This window comes from Cherax quadricarinatus, unplaced genomic scaffold (genome assembly GCF_038502225.1).
Source record: "Cherax quadricarinatus isolate ZL_2023a unplaced genomic scaffold, ASM3850222v1 Contig99, whole genome shotgun sequence".
NCBI lineage: Eukaryota > Metazoa > Arthropoda > Malacostraca > Decapoda > Parastacidae > Cherax > Cherax quadricarinatus.
Genome location: NW_027195125.1, coordinates 249878 through 265084, shown reverse-complemented (window position 1 = coordinate 265084; position 15207 = coordinate 249878). Strand labels below are relative to the sequence as shown.

Sequence of the window (15207 nt, the reverse complement as noted above, 5' to 3'; positions counted from 1 at the left end):
AGGAGGAGGAGGAGGGAGGAGGGAGGAGGGAGGAGGGAGGAGGGAGGAGGGAGGAGGAGGAGGAGGAGGAGGAAGTAGTAGTAAGTAGTAGTAAGTAGTAGTAAGTAGTAGTAGTTTATATATCTATGGATCATAGTGACGTGAAAAGTCAGGTTGGGTGCAATGAGGTATGGTGTTTGTCTAACCTGTTTTGAAAGCTACCTAAGGTGTTAAGCTTCAACACTCAACCTGGCTTTCTCTTCATTATGTTTCCGAGGTATATAAGCTCACCCTCACTCTCAAAGTGAATCTAACTTGATAAAGCCCACCGTATGGGCAAAAGATCATCAATAAAGAATCTAATTACACTGTATGAAAATATGTACTCACCTATATGTAGCTCCTGGCCCCCACCTCTCAACTTTTTCATGAGGATCATTCCACTTTCACCACTTTTTCATAAGGATCATTCCACTTTCTGACCACCCTAAGATTGCAGTCAAGTCTTAGTGCTTGGCACTTGCCAGATTCGTTCCCTCCTGTGTCCCTGAGTACCTGTTTCTTGTCTCTCAAATACTTCGAGACACAGATTAGCTACATGGCTGTCAGGAAGTATTTCTTCAGTCTCAGAGTAGTCAGAAGTGGAATGAAGAAGTGAGAGCAGGCTCCATATAAAGCTTTAAGAACATATATACAATAGAGCCCATAAAGCTAGGAGGGAGTGTATCTGGCAAGTGGCAAGTTGTAGAGCAATGGGGGGCCCAATGTGCATGCACACAAAAACTTCTCAGATATGCATGCATACACATGCAAAACAGGCCAGGTATCTATTTGACAAATGCCCCCCCCCACCCATACACACACACTTGCATACATGCATATGCACAAATGTGCACAAAACTGCATATGCAAGTACACACACACATGGGGCCAGGAACTGACTTCAACCCTGCAACAATATGTAGGTAGGTACATATATGGATGAGTCACAAAGAAAAATCAAAAACTATTTCTTCAGTCTCAGGGTGACTGGGAAGTGGAATGATCTTGCCGAAGAAGCAGAGACAGACTCCACATAACATAACATCCATGCATAGTTTTAAGAGTAGGTCTGATAGGACCCACAAGGCTAGGAGAGAGTGAATATGACTGGGGCAAGTTGAGAGGCGGGGCCTGTGACTCGATCCCTGCAACTACATATAGGTGAGAACATACTCTTTTCCTCTCTCATACATGCATGGAGGCACACACACACACTCGCATGTGTGAGTGCACATGCATACACATGCACATGAATGCACATATGCACCCATGCACACAGTATAAATTCAACTTATGCATCATATTTTACTAAAGGGATTTTAAGCATGAGCATTTTTCTGAAGTTGTAATACATACTTATGAACACTAAAGTTTTCTGTCATCTCTTGGTAAATATTAAAACAGCACATTTCCTGGAGGGATTGGTACCAAACCTGCACACGAAAATCACTCCCTGTGAAAGCAAAAGACTCGGCAGGAGATGCAACATTCCCCCGATGAAAAGCAGGGCACCACGGATACACTGAGAGACAACACAATAAGTGTCCAGGGCCCAAGACTGTTCAATTGCCTCCCAGCATACATAAGGGGGATTACTAATAGACTCCTGGCTGTCTACAAGAAGGCACTGGACAGGCACCTAAAGTCAGTACCTGACCAACCAGGCTGTGATGCATATGGCCAGCAGTAACAGCCTGGTTGATCAGACCCTGATCCACCACGACGCCTGGTCTCAGACCGGGCCGTGGGGACATCGACCCCCGAAACCCTCTCCAGGTAAACTCCAGGTAATATGTTAGCCGTCTCTCACCAAAGCAGGGTGACCCAAACCCCTCCTTTAAAGTGCAGGCATTGTACTTCCCACCTCCAAGACACAAGTTTGGCTAACTGGTTTCCCTGAATCCCCTCACAAAATATTACCCTGCTCACACTCCAACAGCTCATCAGGTCTCAAAAACCATTCATCTCCATTTATTCCTAACACAGTCACACATGCCTGCTGCATGTCCATTCCCTTTGAACACAAAATCTCTTTTACACCCCCCTCCCTCCATCCTTTCCTAGGACAATGCCTACCCCCTCCTCCCCTCCACTACAGATTTATACACCCTCCAAGCCATTCTATTTTGCTCCATCCTCTCTAAATGACCAAACCCCCTCAATAACCCCTCTTCAGCCCTCTGAATAATACTTTTTGTAACTCCACACCTCGTCCTAATTTGCACAATACAAATTCTCTGCATAATACTTAAACCACACATTGCCCTTAAACATGACATCTCCACTGCCTCTAGCCTCCTCCTCGCTGCAGCACTCACAACCCATGCTTCGCACCCATATAATAGTGTTGGTACCACTATACTCTCATACATTCCCTTCTTTGTCTCCATGGATAATATTATTTGTCTCCACAGACACTTCAATGCACCACTCACCTTTCTTCCTTCATCATTTCTATGGTTAACCTTGACCTTCATAAATCCATCCACTGACAAATCTACTCCCAGACATCTGAACACATTCATTTCTTCCATACTCCCTCACTCCAACGTGACATCCAATTTTTCTTTACCTAACTCGTTTGATACCCTCGTCACCTTACTTTTTATCTATGTTCACTTTCAACTTTCTTTACACACCCTCCCAAACTCATTCACTAACCTTTGCAACTTCTCTTTAGATTCTAACAAGGCACAGTATCATCAGCAAAAAGTAACTGTGACAACTCCCATTTTGCATTTGATTCCCCGTAATTTAATTTCACCCCTCTCCCCAACACCTTAGCATTTACTTGTTTTACAACTCCATCTATAAATATGTTAAACTATCATGGTGACATTACACATCCCAGTTTAAGACCTTTTACTGGAAAGTAATCTCCCTCTCTCCTACACACCCTAACCTGAACCTAACTATCCTCATAAAAACTCTTTACAGCATTTATATTGCATAAATTATCTTTGCAACTGTCCAAACAATACACTTTAACTGTTTCATCATTCTTTGGTATATAACTGTTATAATTATTTACTGTACTATTTGGAAAATAAACCATCCTTGAGGAAACTTATGAAAGAACACATACTGTACTGTACATTAGTAGCTCAATAACATACCTGCAAGGGCAATGGTTGCAGCTTGCATGAGATCATCAGGCAAGGTAACACAACCAACATCTAAAGCTCCTGGGAAATGACGAGCCTTCAGCATGCCGGAGTTTATATTTTCGGAAATGTTTTCTGCAAGCTTGAAGTCAAACTTTGTCTTCACCTTATTTTCTGATGAAAATGCCTTGGAGAAAATTAAAAAATATCATTATAAAAATTAACACACGCAATGATCAAGCTAGTATATATGATACTTTTAAGAAAGGTTTCAAGGCTCCTTTAAAAACACTAGAACTTAATGTTGTTGACATGTATTTGAAGAGATTCTTCACTTGACACTTCCTTAAGAGAATTACCATAATAAGCCAACCATCTAAGACAGAGAAAGTTTTGGACACAAATAAAGTATTAACTAAATGTTTGCTATATAATATAATTTCTAAATCTTTTGTAATCTCTCAGTGAAAACTGCTTTCTTATTGCTGTTCTATCTTTTCCTTTGCTTGTGTGTTTTTTCCCTAATTCTGTGATCAAACTTTCCATTTTTTATACACATTTTCTTTGTAAGCATTAATGTCTATCAATAATGTAAAATGAACATAGAATAAGACGTTGTGTAGTTTTAAAAATAGGTTGAATAAATACATGAGTGGGTGTGGGTGGGTATGAGTTGGACCTGACTAGCCTGTGCTACTAAGTAATGTGTCTGACCTCACTAGGTCAAGGCACTGGCTTAAGCTGGTGGGAGAAGTGGACCTGCCTCGCATAGGTCAGTAGGTCTGTTGCCGTGTTCCTTCTTTCTTATGTAATATTATAACAAATATTTAAAGTGCTTTCAATGGGGAAGTGGAACAGAATTCTTCCTCCGTAAGCCATGTGTGTCGTAAGAGGCGACTAACATGCCGGGAGCAAGATGCTAGTAACCCCTTCTGTATAAAAAGAAAAACTTTTTTTTCTTAAGCGATGCACTGCTAAGCAACTTGACACAAACTTACTTTTAAGCAACTTGATACAAACTTAACATTAAGCAACTTGATACAAACTTAACCTTAAGCAACTTGATACAAACTTAACCTTAAGCAACTTGACACAAACTTAACCTTAAGCAACTTGACACAAACTTACTCTTAAGCAACTTGACACAAACTTAACCTTAAGAACCTTCAAAACGAGGGATGCCAAGCCCATGATGACACTCTTCAGGTCACTTGTTCTATCTAGGCTGGAATATTGCTGCACACTAACAGCACCTTTCAAGGCAGGTGAAATTGCTGACCTAGAAAATGTACAGAGAACCTTCACGACGCGCATAACGGAGATAAAACACCTCAATTACTGGGAGCGCTTGAGGTTCCTAAACCTGTATTCCCTGGAATGCAGGCGGGAGAGATACATGATTATATACACCTGGAAAATCCTAGAGGGACTAGTACCGAACTTGCACACGAAAATCACTCACTACGAAAGCAAAAGACTTGGCAGACGATGCAACATCCCCCCAATGAAAAGCAGGGGTATCACTAGCACGTTAAGAGACCATACAATAAGTGTCAGGGGCCCGAGACTGTTCAACTGCCTCCCAGCATACATAAGGGGGATTACCAACAGACCCCTGGCAGTCTTCAAGCTGGCACTGGACAAGCACTTAAAGTCGGTTCCTGACCAGCCGGGCTGTGGCTCGTACGTTGGTTTGCGTGCAGCCAGCAGCAACAGCCTGGTTGATCAGGCTCTGATCCACCAGGAGACCTGGTCACAGACCGGGCCACGGGGGCGTTGACCCCTGGAACTCTCTCCAGGTAAACTCCAGGTAAGCAAATTGACACAAACTTACTCTTAAGAAACTTGACACAAACTTAACCTTAAGCAACTTGACACAAACTTAACCTTAAGCAACTTGACACAAACTTAACCTTAAGCAACTTGACACAAACTTACTCTTAACATGGATCTGTACAATGGCCAAGTTTTTCTCAAGTTATCCATCTCTGTTGTTCTTCCTGGAGGTCGTCGAGCAGCTCCTGACTCACGCTGTACACAGGCAGTTCTGACCTATATCTGGGCTGAAAATAATGAGTTGGTGCCTATTATAACGTGTAAAATATCCAGTGAGCTATGTATAATGAGGTGACACCTTCTACATGAGGACAGTTGAGATGTGAGCCTTGATAATGGCTGTTGTTGGGGTTGTTAAGGGAGACTAAAGTAAGACACCCTCAATAATAATAACAACAACAACAACAATACTACTACTACTACTAATAATAATAATAACAATAATAATAATAATACCTGGGAGGAATTAATATTTTATCTGAGGAAGGGGAGGGCAACTACGATTTCTTGGATCAAGAGCCTTTCGGTATCATTCAGGGATATGTGTTGTCCTACCTGGGTCTGGTTCACACGTCTGTCGTACCTGGGTCTGGTTTCACACATCTGTCGTACGTGGGTCTGGTTCACACATCTGTCGTACGTGGGTCTGGTTCGCACATCTGTCGTACCTGGGTCTGGTTCACACGTCTGTCGTACCTGGGTCTGGTTTCACACATCTGTCGTACGTGGGTCTGATTCACACATCTGTCGTACGTGGGTCTGGTTCGCACATCTGTCGTACCTGGGTCTGGTTCACACGTCTGTCGTACCTGGGTCTGGTTCACACATCTGTCGTACCTGGGGCAGGTTCATACGTCTGTCGTACCTGGGGCAGGTTCACACGTCTGTCGTACCTGGGGCAGGTTCACACGTCTGTCGTACCTGGGGCAGGTTCATACGTCTGTCGTACCTGGGTCTGGTTCACACGTCTGTCGTACCTGGGTCTGGTTCACACATCTGTCGTACCTGGGTCTGGTTCACACACCTGCAGTACCTGGACCTGGCTCACACACCTGTGTTATCTGAACCTGGCTCACACATCTGTGGTACCTGGGGCTAGTTCACACACCTGTAGTACCTGGCTCGCACATCTGTGTTACCTGGACCTGGCTCACACACATGTTACCTGAACCTGGCTCACCCTTGCAGTACCTGGATCTGGTTCACACACCTGTTACCTGGACCTGGCTCACACACCTGCAGTACCTGGGCCTGGTTCATACACCCGTGTTACCTTGACCTGGCTCACACACCTGTGTTACCTGGATCTGGCTCACACACCTGTAGTACCTGGACCTGGCTAAAACATCTGTATTGCCTGGGCCTGGCTTACACACCTGTAGTACCTGGACCTGGCTCACATATCTGTAGTGCCTGGACCTGGATCACACACACGCGTTACCTGGATCTTGTTCACACACCTGTAGTACCTGGACCTGGCTTACACACCTGCCTTCATTCAGTGTTGACGAGGCTCGTCTTTTATGATGGCAGCAAGCAATTTTCTGGGAGGAGGAGGAGGAAGAAGAAGAGGAGGGGGGGGTGGAAGAGAAGGAGGAGGAGGGGAGGAAGTGGATGGGAGGAAGACTATGAGGAGGAGAAGGAGGAAATCCAATTTTATTATTTTTTGGAACCTTGTCACTCATGAACGCTGACAGTGGTGTAGGACAAGACAGGGAGGGAGGCAGGGAGAGAGGGAGGGAGGCAGGGAGAGAGGGAGGGAGGCAGGGAGAGAAGGAGGGAGGCAGGGAGAAAAGGAGGGAGGGAGGGAAGCAGGGAGGGAGAAAGGGAGGCAGGGATGGAGAGGAACAGAAAGGGAGGAAAGAAGGGAGACGAACAGAGAGAGAGGAAGGGAGGGAGAGAAACAGAGAGGGAGGGAGACAGGGAGAGTGGGAGGAAAGGAGAGAGGGAGGAAGGAAGAGAGGGAGGAAGGAAGAGAGGGAGGAAGTGAATGAGGGAGGGGGTCGGGGTCTCAGGTAAATAAGAAATATTTCAAAAGTCTTAAACTTCAGGATATATCGTGATGAGTTTCTTATTCGCATTTTTTTTCTTTCCTCCTGATCAACACTTACATTTTTATTTCGACTTATTCACACACACACACACACACACACACACACACACACACACACACACACACACACACACACACACATGATAAAGCTCATGGAGCAGGGAGAGTGACCCAGTAGCGACCAGTGAAGAGGCGGGGCCAGGAGCTGTGAATCGACCCCTGCAACCACAACTAGGCGAGTACAACAAGGTGAGTACACACACACTATAAAATGGGAAAGGATCCTACAAGAGAAAGCGCACTTGAAGACCACACGATGCTACAGTTGTGTGTACCTGGAAGGACACTGGACAACGATGGAGAGCAAACAGCCGAGGGTGAAAACCCTGTAGACTAAGGGCTGTTATCCCACCACAGCTTATTGCAAAGGCCAACCCTGTGTAACGTATACTACTACTACCCCCAGGATGCCACCCACAACAGTCGACTAACACCCAGGTACCTACTTACTGCTAGGTGAATAGGGGCAGCGAGTGTAGGGAAACATGTCCAACGTTTCCACCCATGCCGAAGATCGAAACACGGACACTTAATATGTGAGCTAAGTGCGCTACCAATCAAGCAATGAGGAAGGAGCACCCAAACACACACAACTCATCCAGAAGCAACTTTAATCCCTTTCCAAGCTGGTCCAACATCACCCCGGCACCAACACTAACACCAGCTCCCCACCCAACCCTGGACAGGACCCCACGGTAAACAATGTCACTAAGACAGCTGTCATGGAGAAGAGATATTTGTTGAAACCTGAGGGTCAGCTTGATGATGAACTGCTGCTGGACACTGGTGTAGGAGAACCATACTGAACATTAGCGAAAAAAAAATGAAAATTGTGATGTAAATATGTTTGTATGATTAAATGGAAATTTATGCCATATCCCACCGAGGCAGGGTGACCTAAGAAGAAAAACGAAAGTTTTTCTCTTTATATTTAGTAATGTATACAGGAGAAGGGGTTACTAGTCACTTGCTTCTGGCATTTTAGTTGCCTCTTACAACACGCATGACTTACGGAGGAAGAATTCTTCTCCACTTCCCCATGGAGAACCACACTTAATATATGTACATAAAATAATACTATGTGTGGGAAGAAAGATGCCCTGAGTCACCAGGATGAGAGTGGTGAGGCACCGTGCAGGAAGGTAATGCTGTGTGTGGCTGGGTACAGATAACGTCTGTCTGGGAGGTGACATGTTTTGCGGTGGACACGACCCTTCAAGGATGGGAGGAGGAGAGGGAGAGCCTCGATGCACAGCCCCAGTTAATTTATATAATTAACTGGGGGCTATGCTTGTCATCCTCGGATCAAACTTGATTGTTTCCCCCACTTTCTAGGCCCTGCATCACATATATAGTGCTGTACTCGCCTATTTGTGGTTGCAGGGATCGATTCACAGCTCCTGGCCCTGCCTCTTCCCTGTCGCCACTAGGTTCACTCTTTCTCCATGAACTTTATCGTACTTCTTCCTAAAGCTATGTGTGAATCCTGCCTCCACAACATCACCTCTCCAGACTATTCCACTTCCTGACAACTTTATGACTGAAGAAACACTGCTATGTACTGTGTTTGCTTTTGTTTACTTGCAAAAGTTATATACACCGAGGGGATATTCACCTATTTGTGGTTGATCAGGTCCAGTTACAGCTCTAGGTTCCTCTTCTTAAATTGGCCACTACCACGTTCACTCCTGGCAATTTGCGCTCTATTATATCTATTCTTAAAAGTGCTTATAAATCCTGTCTCTGCCACTTCACCGTTCAGGTTATTCCACTTCCCGTGCGCTCTGAGATTGATGAAATACTCCCTGACATTTCTGTGACTCATTTTTCTTTACTTCTAGTTGTGCTCTTGTGTACCCATAACCGTGAATGATTTACAGAACTGATAAGTTGATAAATTAAATACTTGTGCAACATTTGGGTATCTTTATTACGGAAACATTTCGCCACACGGTGGCTTCTCCAGTCCAATCCCTGCCCGCCCTGTTAATTATTCTGAGTATTTGTATATCGTTATCATGTCTCCCTTGGTCATTCAGTTCTTTAACGATATTAGGTTTAGTTCCTCTAGTCTCTCTTCGTAGTTTATACCTCATAACTCTGGTACTAGTCTTGTTGGAAATCTCTGCACTCTTTCCAGTTTCATGGCATTTTAGATCAGGTATGGGTTCCATATTGATGCTGCACACTCGAAGATGGGCCTGACATGTGTCGTATGAAGTGTCGTAAACAGCTTTTCGTTGAAATTCCTTGAAACTAATCTTAGATGTGCCAATCGCATATATACTTCAGAAGTTATTCGGTTTAGGTACGTAGCAGACGACATGCTCGGCGCTATGCTCACCCTCAGGTCCTCCTCCTCGAATGAGAGTCGCAACCTTGTCCCCCGAGCCTGTACATATTTCGTCTCTAGTTTTCGTACCTCTCCCAGTGTAGTCGATAAGCTTTAAACCCAATAAAGTAACCTGTTTATATTCAACGAGGGTGTGTTGGTCTGTACTTACCTTTATGTGGTGGAAGGAGTCGAGTCATAGGTCCTTGTCTATGCAGGAGTGGATTAAAGAGATCTCTCCATGAAAGGTGTGGTGTAGACGTGACTTGACACTACCTGATGTGACGTGATCTAACGTGACGTGACGTGACCTGACGTTCGGTCTGAATGTCTTGGAAGCAGCAGCCATCATGGCCCAGGAAGCCATTAGTGATTCAGCCAACCCACACGTCCCTTCCTTAATGTCTCTACCGAGTATCATAAATTAATGCTCTAATTCTATGAGTAACCAGAGTATAAAATAGCAAAGAAGGAAGAGAGAGAGAGAGAGAGAGAGAGAGAGAGAGAGAGAGAGAGAGAGAGAGAGAGAGAGAGAGTAAAAGTTATGAATACAACGACAATCAGTTAGGTAAACAGACCCATAAGCAACGTGTAGGATGTTGTGCCGAAGGCTACAGTTCTTCCAGCAGGAACTGTCAAGATGTACTGTACCTAACTGAAGAGTGAGGACAGGTGCACGAGGGGGGGGGACAAGAACGGTGTCCAACCTGCAGGTAACAACAGAAAGGCTTAACAGTTAAGTTGTACATAAGATAATAACAGAGTAGCTTAACAATAAAGTTATAAAGGTAAAGAAAAAGAGAATAAAACCTAATAGTGATTCCTAATGTGTATAAATGGTGCAGAAAAACGACAAGTTGATAAATGAGACACTTGTGCAATATTTGGAGATCTTTATTCTGGAAACGTTTCGCTACACAGTGGCTTCTTCAGTCCAATGCAGAGAAAGGTTGAGGTAATCAGTGCCTCAACCTAGACTCGATGTGTTCAGTCCATCAGTCTCGACGAAACTGCTGCATATTCACGGAGGTGAGGCTTATATACTGTGGCAGATTAAAATTAAAATTAAAATTCTTTATTTCTCTGTTAATATTATAATGTGGGGTTTACACATTATAAAATACTTTTACAAAGAAGGCCACTAGTAGGCCTAGTTAGGCCTAGGCATTTCGGGCAGACTAATACTAGTTCTTACTGTATATTAACACAGGATATGGATCATACTGGTATTAAGGTTAGGTAATTGTAGTGATTAACTAGATTTATAAAACTGAGGTAGTTCAGAATATTTAAGAACTTAACAATTAGTTTATCTATTAATGGAAATTGTCTCGATTTGGCATAATAGTTTCTATATTGGAGTGTCTTAGTCAAACTTATGACTAGTTTGTCTGTCGGTGGAGCAGTGGTGGGCGGAGTTACCAGTGGGGAAGATCACTAGTGGAAGTAGGTCGTGTCTATAGACAAGTCTGTAGAAATTCCTGCATCGAGACCCCAAGATGTTGCTGTGTCTGACATGCTGTGCATAAACGGTTTAGGAAACAGACAAGTTGATAAATGAGTTTGTAGGACTTTTTAGGTAATGGCCGCTTTGTGTGGCCTCAGAAGAGTTCTTCACCACACACAAACACTAACGCTGCAGCTGTCTTCAGTAACTGTATCGGAAATTGGCTAACTTTATCGGATACGATAAATAGTTTAGGAAGCCGATAAGTTAAAAAATAAGATACTTGTGTAGCATTTGGGAATCTTTATTGAGGATGAAACGATTCGCCAGACAGTGGCTTCTTTAGTCCTAAGAACACAGCAAAGAAGGAGCTCTGCAGCAGTCCTACTGGCCGATGCTAGGCAGGTCCAAGTCACCTACTGGCTCATGCTAGGCAGGTCCAAGTCACCTACTGGCTCATGCTAGGCAGGTCCAAATCATAACGATGGTAGAGGAAATAGCGACGACGGAGGATTCTGTGTACTTCCCCCTGATTAGATATGATAATTAACCTGGCGTTATCTCCCACTGTATGAGGTGACCGCGACAACTGCAATGAATCACACACACGTGACCGTTATTATAGGGTTATCAGCTGCGTAGGCGCATGTGTTCCCTCTGCCGGGTTTACAAATAACTCGCATTTTTTTTCTGGCAACTTTCAGGATGAATAATGCATACATTACTCCACAAGGCAAGTGTAGCCAGGCAGGTAGTGTAAGGTAGGCAGCGCCAGGCAGGCAGCGCCAGGCAGGCAGCGCCAGGCAGGCAGCGTCAGGCAGGCAGCGTCAGGCAGGCAGCGTCAGGCAGGCAGCGCCAGGCAGGCAGCGTCAGGCAGGCAGCGCCAGGGAGGCAGCGTCAGGCAGGCAGCGACAGGCAAGCAGCGTCAGGCAGGCAGCGCCAGGCAGGCAGCGCCAGGCAGGCAGCGTCAGGCAGGCAGCGTCAGGCAAGCAGCGTCAGGCAGGCAGCGTCAGGCAGGCAGCGTCAGGCAGGCAGCGTCAGGCAGGCAGCGACAGGCAAGCAGCGTCAGGCAGGCAGCGCCAGGCAGGCAGCGCCAGGCAGGCAGCGTCAGGCAGGCAGCGACAGACAGGCAGCGCCAGGCAGGCAGCGCCAGGCAGGCAGCGTCAGGCAGGCAGCGACAGACAGGCAGCGTCAGGCTCTCAGTAGTAGTAACCAGTTACCAGTAACCAGTTACCAGTAACCTGTCCGTTGACTCAACGACCAACCGTCTTGAGTCACGGTCTGTGGTGAGCTGACACTATTTTCAAAAGACCCACTACGGGGTACTGGCCAGCCGGCTAGTCAGTTTGACGAGTGTAACCAAGGAGACAGGTAACGGCTGCGGGTTCTCTCCACATATCTACGATTATACGTAATAACAGCCTACGTGAGTATTTCTACCCTAATCCACGTATCGAACTCCCACATGATAAATGGTGTACAGCGGTGTGGAGCGTGGATTTACGTTTTTAAGGGTAATTCAAGGCGTTAGAAGGCTGTTTGTGTGAGTAGCGCCAGGGTCATAGGTGAATCGTCACCCACCAGCCACTACCCGCCCGCACCACCTCGAGCCACCAGCTCTACCCTCGCGCACCACCAGCCAGCAGCTGACTCCCCTCACAGTTTTCATCCTGCAAGCCTGTTGCAGCCATTTCAAGCTTCCTGGCTTAGTTCGTGTGCTAATTGCTTCAATCTCCGAGGGGTTGACCCGGATTTTGCAATTAAGCCAGTCAGTAAGCCAGACTGTGGAAGTGAACGCCAGTCAGCCTATCATCCAGCCTGTCTCCTGTCATCCAACTGCTCCTCCGTGCTTTGTGCATCGTTACACGTCTTCCAGTCATCCATTCTCGTGGGGTAAGCCAGCCAGCCAAGCCAGCTTCTAACCCAGCTGAGAGAGAGAAGTAAGCCACGCAGTAAGAAGTAAGCCAAGTTCCTCTGAAGTATTGTTTATATCGCTTTGTGCTCCCTGTTGGATGCTAGGAGTGGTTTTTACCATTCCTGTGGCATAGAGTGGGTTTCAAGCCACCTTCGTGGGTGAGTGGGGTGCGCGGCAGACCCCCAGCATCCCCCCTCACCATTCTCTCACACCACCCGGGGTGCGCGGCAGAAGCATCCACCCACCACCACCACCAGCCAGCCACTCATCTACCTGTGGTTGTTTGCACCCTTGTACCGGGTCCTAGTACTGTTTTGGCTCACATAATTGGTCAAGAGATTGTAGCTGGTGCCAACGAGATAAAGCCAGTTATGTGAGTTCGCCTAGAACGCACATTTCTTCACGACAACAGTGTGAGTGGAGGAGGAAACCCCCCCGCCCCGTCACCAGTACACACCGCCCGCCCACAGGACAACACCTTCTTCCCGTCACCAGTAATCACCCGTCTACTACTCTCGACTTCAGTGATAATTTTTTTTTTGAGACATTTTCTTGCATTTAAAGACATTTGCGTGTGTGAGACATTTATAGTAAATTGTTTGTGTACTCTAAACCTTGTGTTTTCAGTTTTTCTTTGACTCGTTAATTTTTACAATATTTTTCAGTGTTTTTATTTATCTTATATTTTTTATTCTGTGTTTTTTCTTATGCTACTCCTGTCTCTAGTAAGTATTATTGTGTAGTGTACCAGTCAGTCACCCTGTGTGAAGTGATTCATTTTTTTTTATTGTATTCTTTCAGCATACCAAATTATCAATTTATTTCTATGTGTGTCTTTTTTTCGTATGCCAACAGTGTCTCATTCCTCTAATTTTTTCGCAGACTGTGTACCATTATTTTTGCCAGCAAATTTTTGTCGTATCAGTCACAGCAAGATTTTGTCGTATCAGTCACAGCAAGATTTTGTTGTATCAGTCACAGCAGGAATTTGTTGTAAGAATAAATTAATACTGTTGTGTGCTCCGTCACTGTAAGTGTTATATTCCCTGTTTTGTTCCTGTGTTTTATTTATTTTTTATAATTCTTGAACAAATTCACTCTTGATGCAATTTCAATTACTTTTAACGTAAAGTGTTTTTCTTACTCTGTTTGAGTAAATTGTTTTGTCTAATTTACAATTAAGAGTTAAAGTGTTCAATCAGTTTATTTTTTTGGTCTTCATATTTTAATTCATTATTTTACCTGAGTTTTCCCAGTGACACTTTATTACTGCAGTGATTATTTCTATACTTTATTTTGTTGCACTTGTTCTGAAGTGAATTATTTTGTTGAACTGTTCTGCAGTGAATTATTTTCTTTTATTGCTATTTTTATGATTTATAATTTAATTTTGTCTATGCATTCTTAGAAAATACTTAAATTTCCCAGTTAACAATTTAATAATTTTATTTTACACTTTCACATTGATTTAAATAATTTAATTAATTAATTTTTTATTAGCAAGAGTAAAGACAGCTCATTTTGAATTTAATTCAGTCTCCAGTAATATTTTTACTTGTATATTTCAATGTAAATTTTTTTTTCTTGGTCAATAGTCCTTTAAATTGAGTTTTCCTTCCTCTTGCAGTGTATTTAGACATTATTCTGCAGAATTAGTTGTATATCTTTTCATTTCAATTCTAGAATTTTATATCATTTTATTGTTCATTATTTTTGCTTTATTTGTTCTCGTGTTACTTTGCCATTATGTCTTACATACCGTCAAGTGATACTTTAGTGAATGTCGACACTCAGACCTCTCAGGCTACTACTGCTGGTCCTGTCATCAGTCCTTACATTCCCTTACTGACTGACAGACAATACCTAGCCCTCGAGCAATGTGTTTGTTCTCACAGCTTGTATCTGAGATTTGTTAAAGTGCTGCGAAATGTGAAGTTCAGATTAAGTTCCTATAGATCCGTGAATTACTTATTAACGTAGCCGAGCGGTCAGGCACTAGTAATACTGTCACTCCTGTCTGGACTCCAGCCACAATATCATGCACGCACGATAGTGCTCTACTATCCTTGCGATGGCGACTTGTTCAAGTATTCGTTCCTTCCCAGGGGACGCTTTGAGAAGAACTTTACTTGCAACGAGTTATGCCATCTCTTGCTGATGCCACAAGCCGTGCAGAAAGACGTTTCTGTGGCTAGTGTGCTCACTTGAGTGTTTGTTGTCCCTTGTGTTTCAGATTGTGATCCCATCCTAGTTGACAGTAATCAGTGCATTGTAAGAAGTTATTTCTCGAGTAACTTCCACGTTGTTAAAGTTTGTAAGTGTAGTTTCTTTATAGTTGATACCTCGTGTCACTGTGTGCGACTCAGTATATCAGCATTGTTCACCGTGTTCATTTCTTTTCTCCTGTGCTTGTAGTTTGAGATAGTAGATTCGTTCTCC

General features: G+C 44.2%; 1 protein-coding gene across 3 annotated transcripts in view; it reads right to left on the bottom strand.

The window, feature by feature from the left end:
- The window catches only part of LOC128695585 (ribosome assembly protein METTL17, mitochondrial), a 66293-nt gene that overhangs the window by 18061 nt on the left and 33025 nt on the right, over positions 1–15207 (bottom strand). Inside the window, exons 1-3 of one of the 3 annotated variants that reach the window (XM_053786286.2) lie at positions 8690–8856; positions 5064–5188; positions 3138–3312 (exon numbers count right to left, since the gene is read on the bottom strand). In XM_053786286.2, the coding sequence (XP_053642261.2) occupies positions 3138–3312; positions 5064–5111 (223 nt within the window). In that variant the 5' untranslated portion in view covers positions 5112–5188; positions 8690–8856. Of the gene's footprint in view, positions 1–3137; positions 3313–5063; positions 5333–8689; positions 8857–15207 lie in introns of those variants that run through there. The other 2 variants (XM_053786290.2, XM_053786289.2) reach the window with 2 other exon arrangements.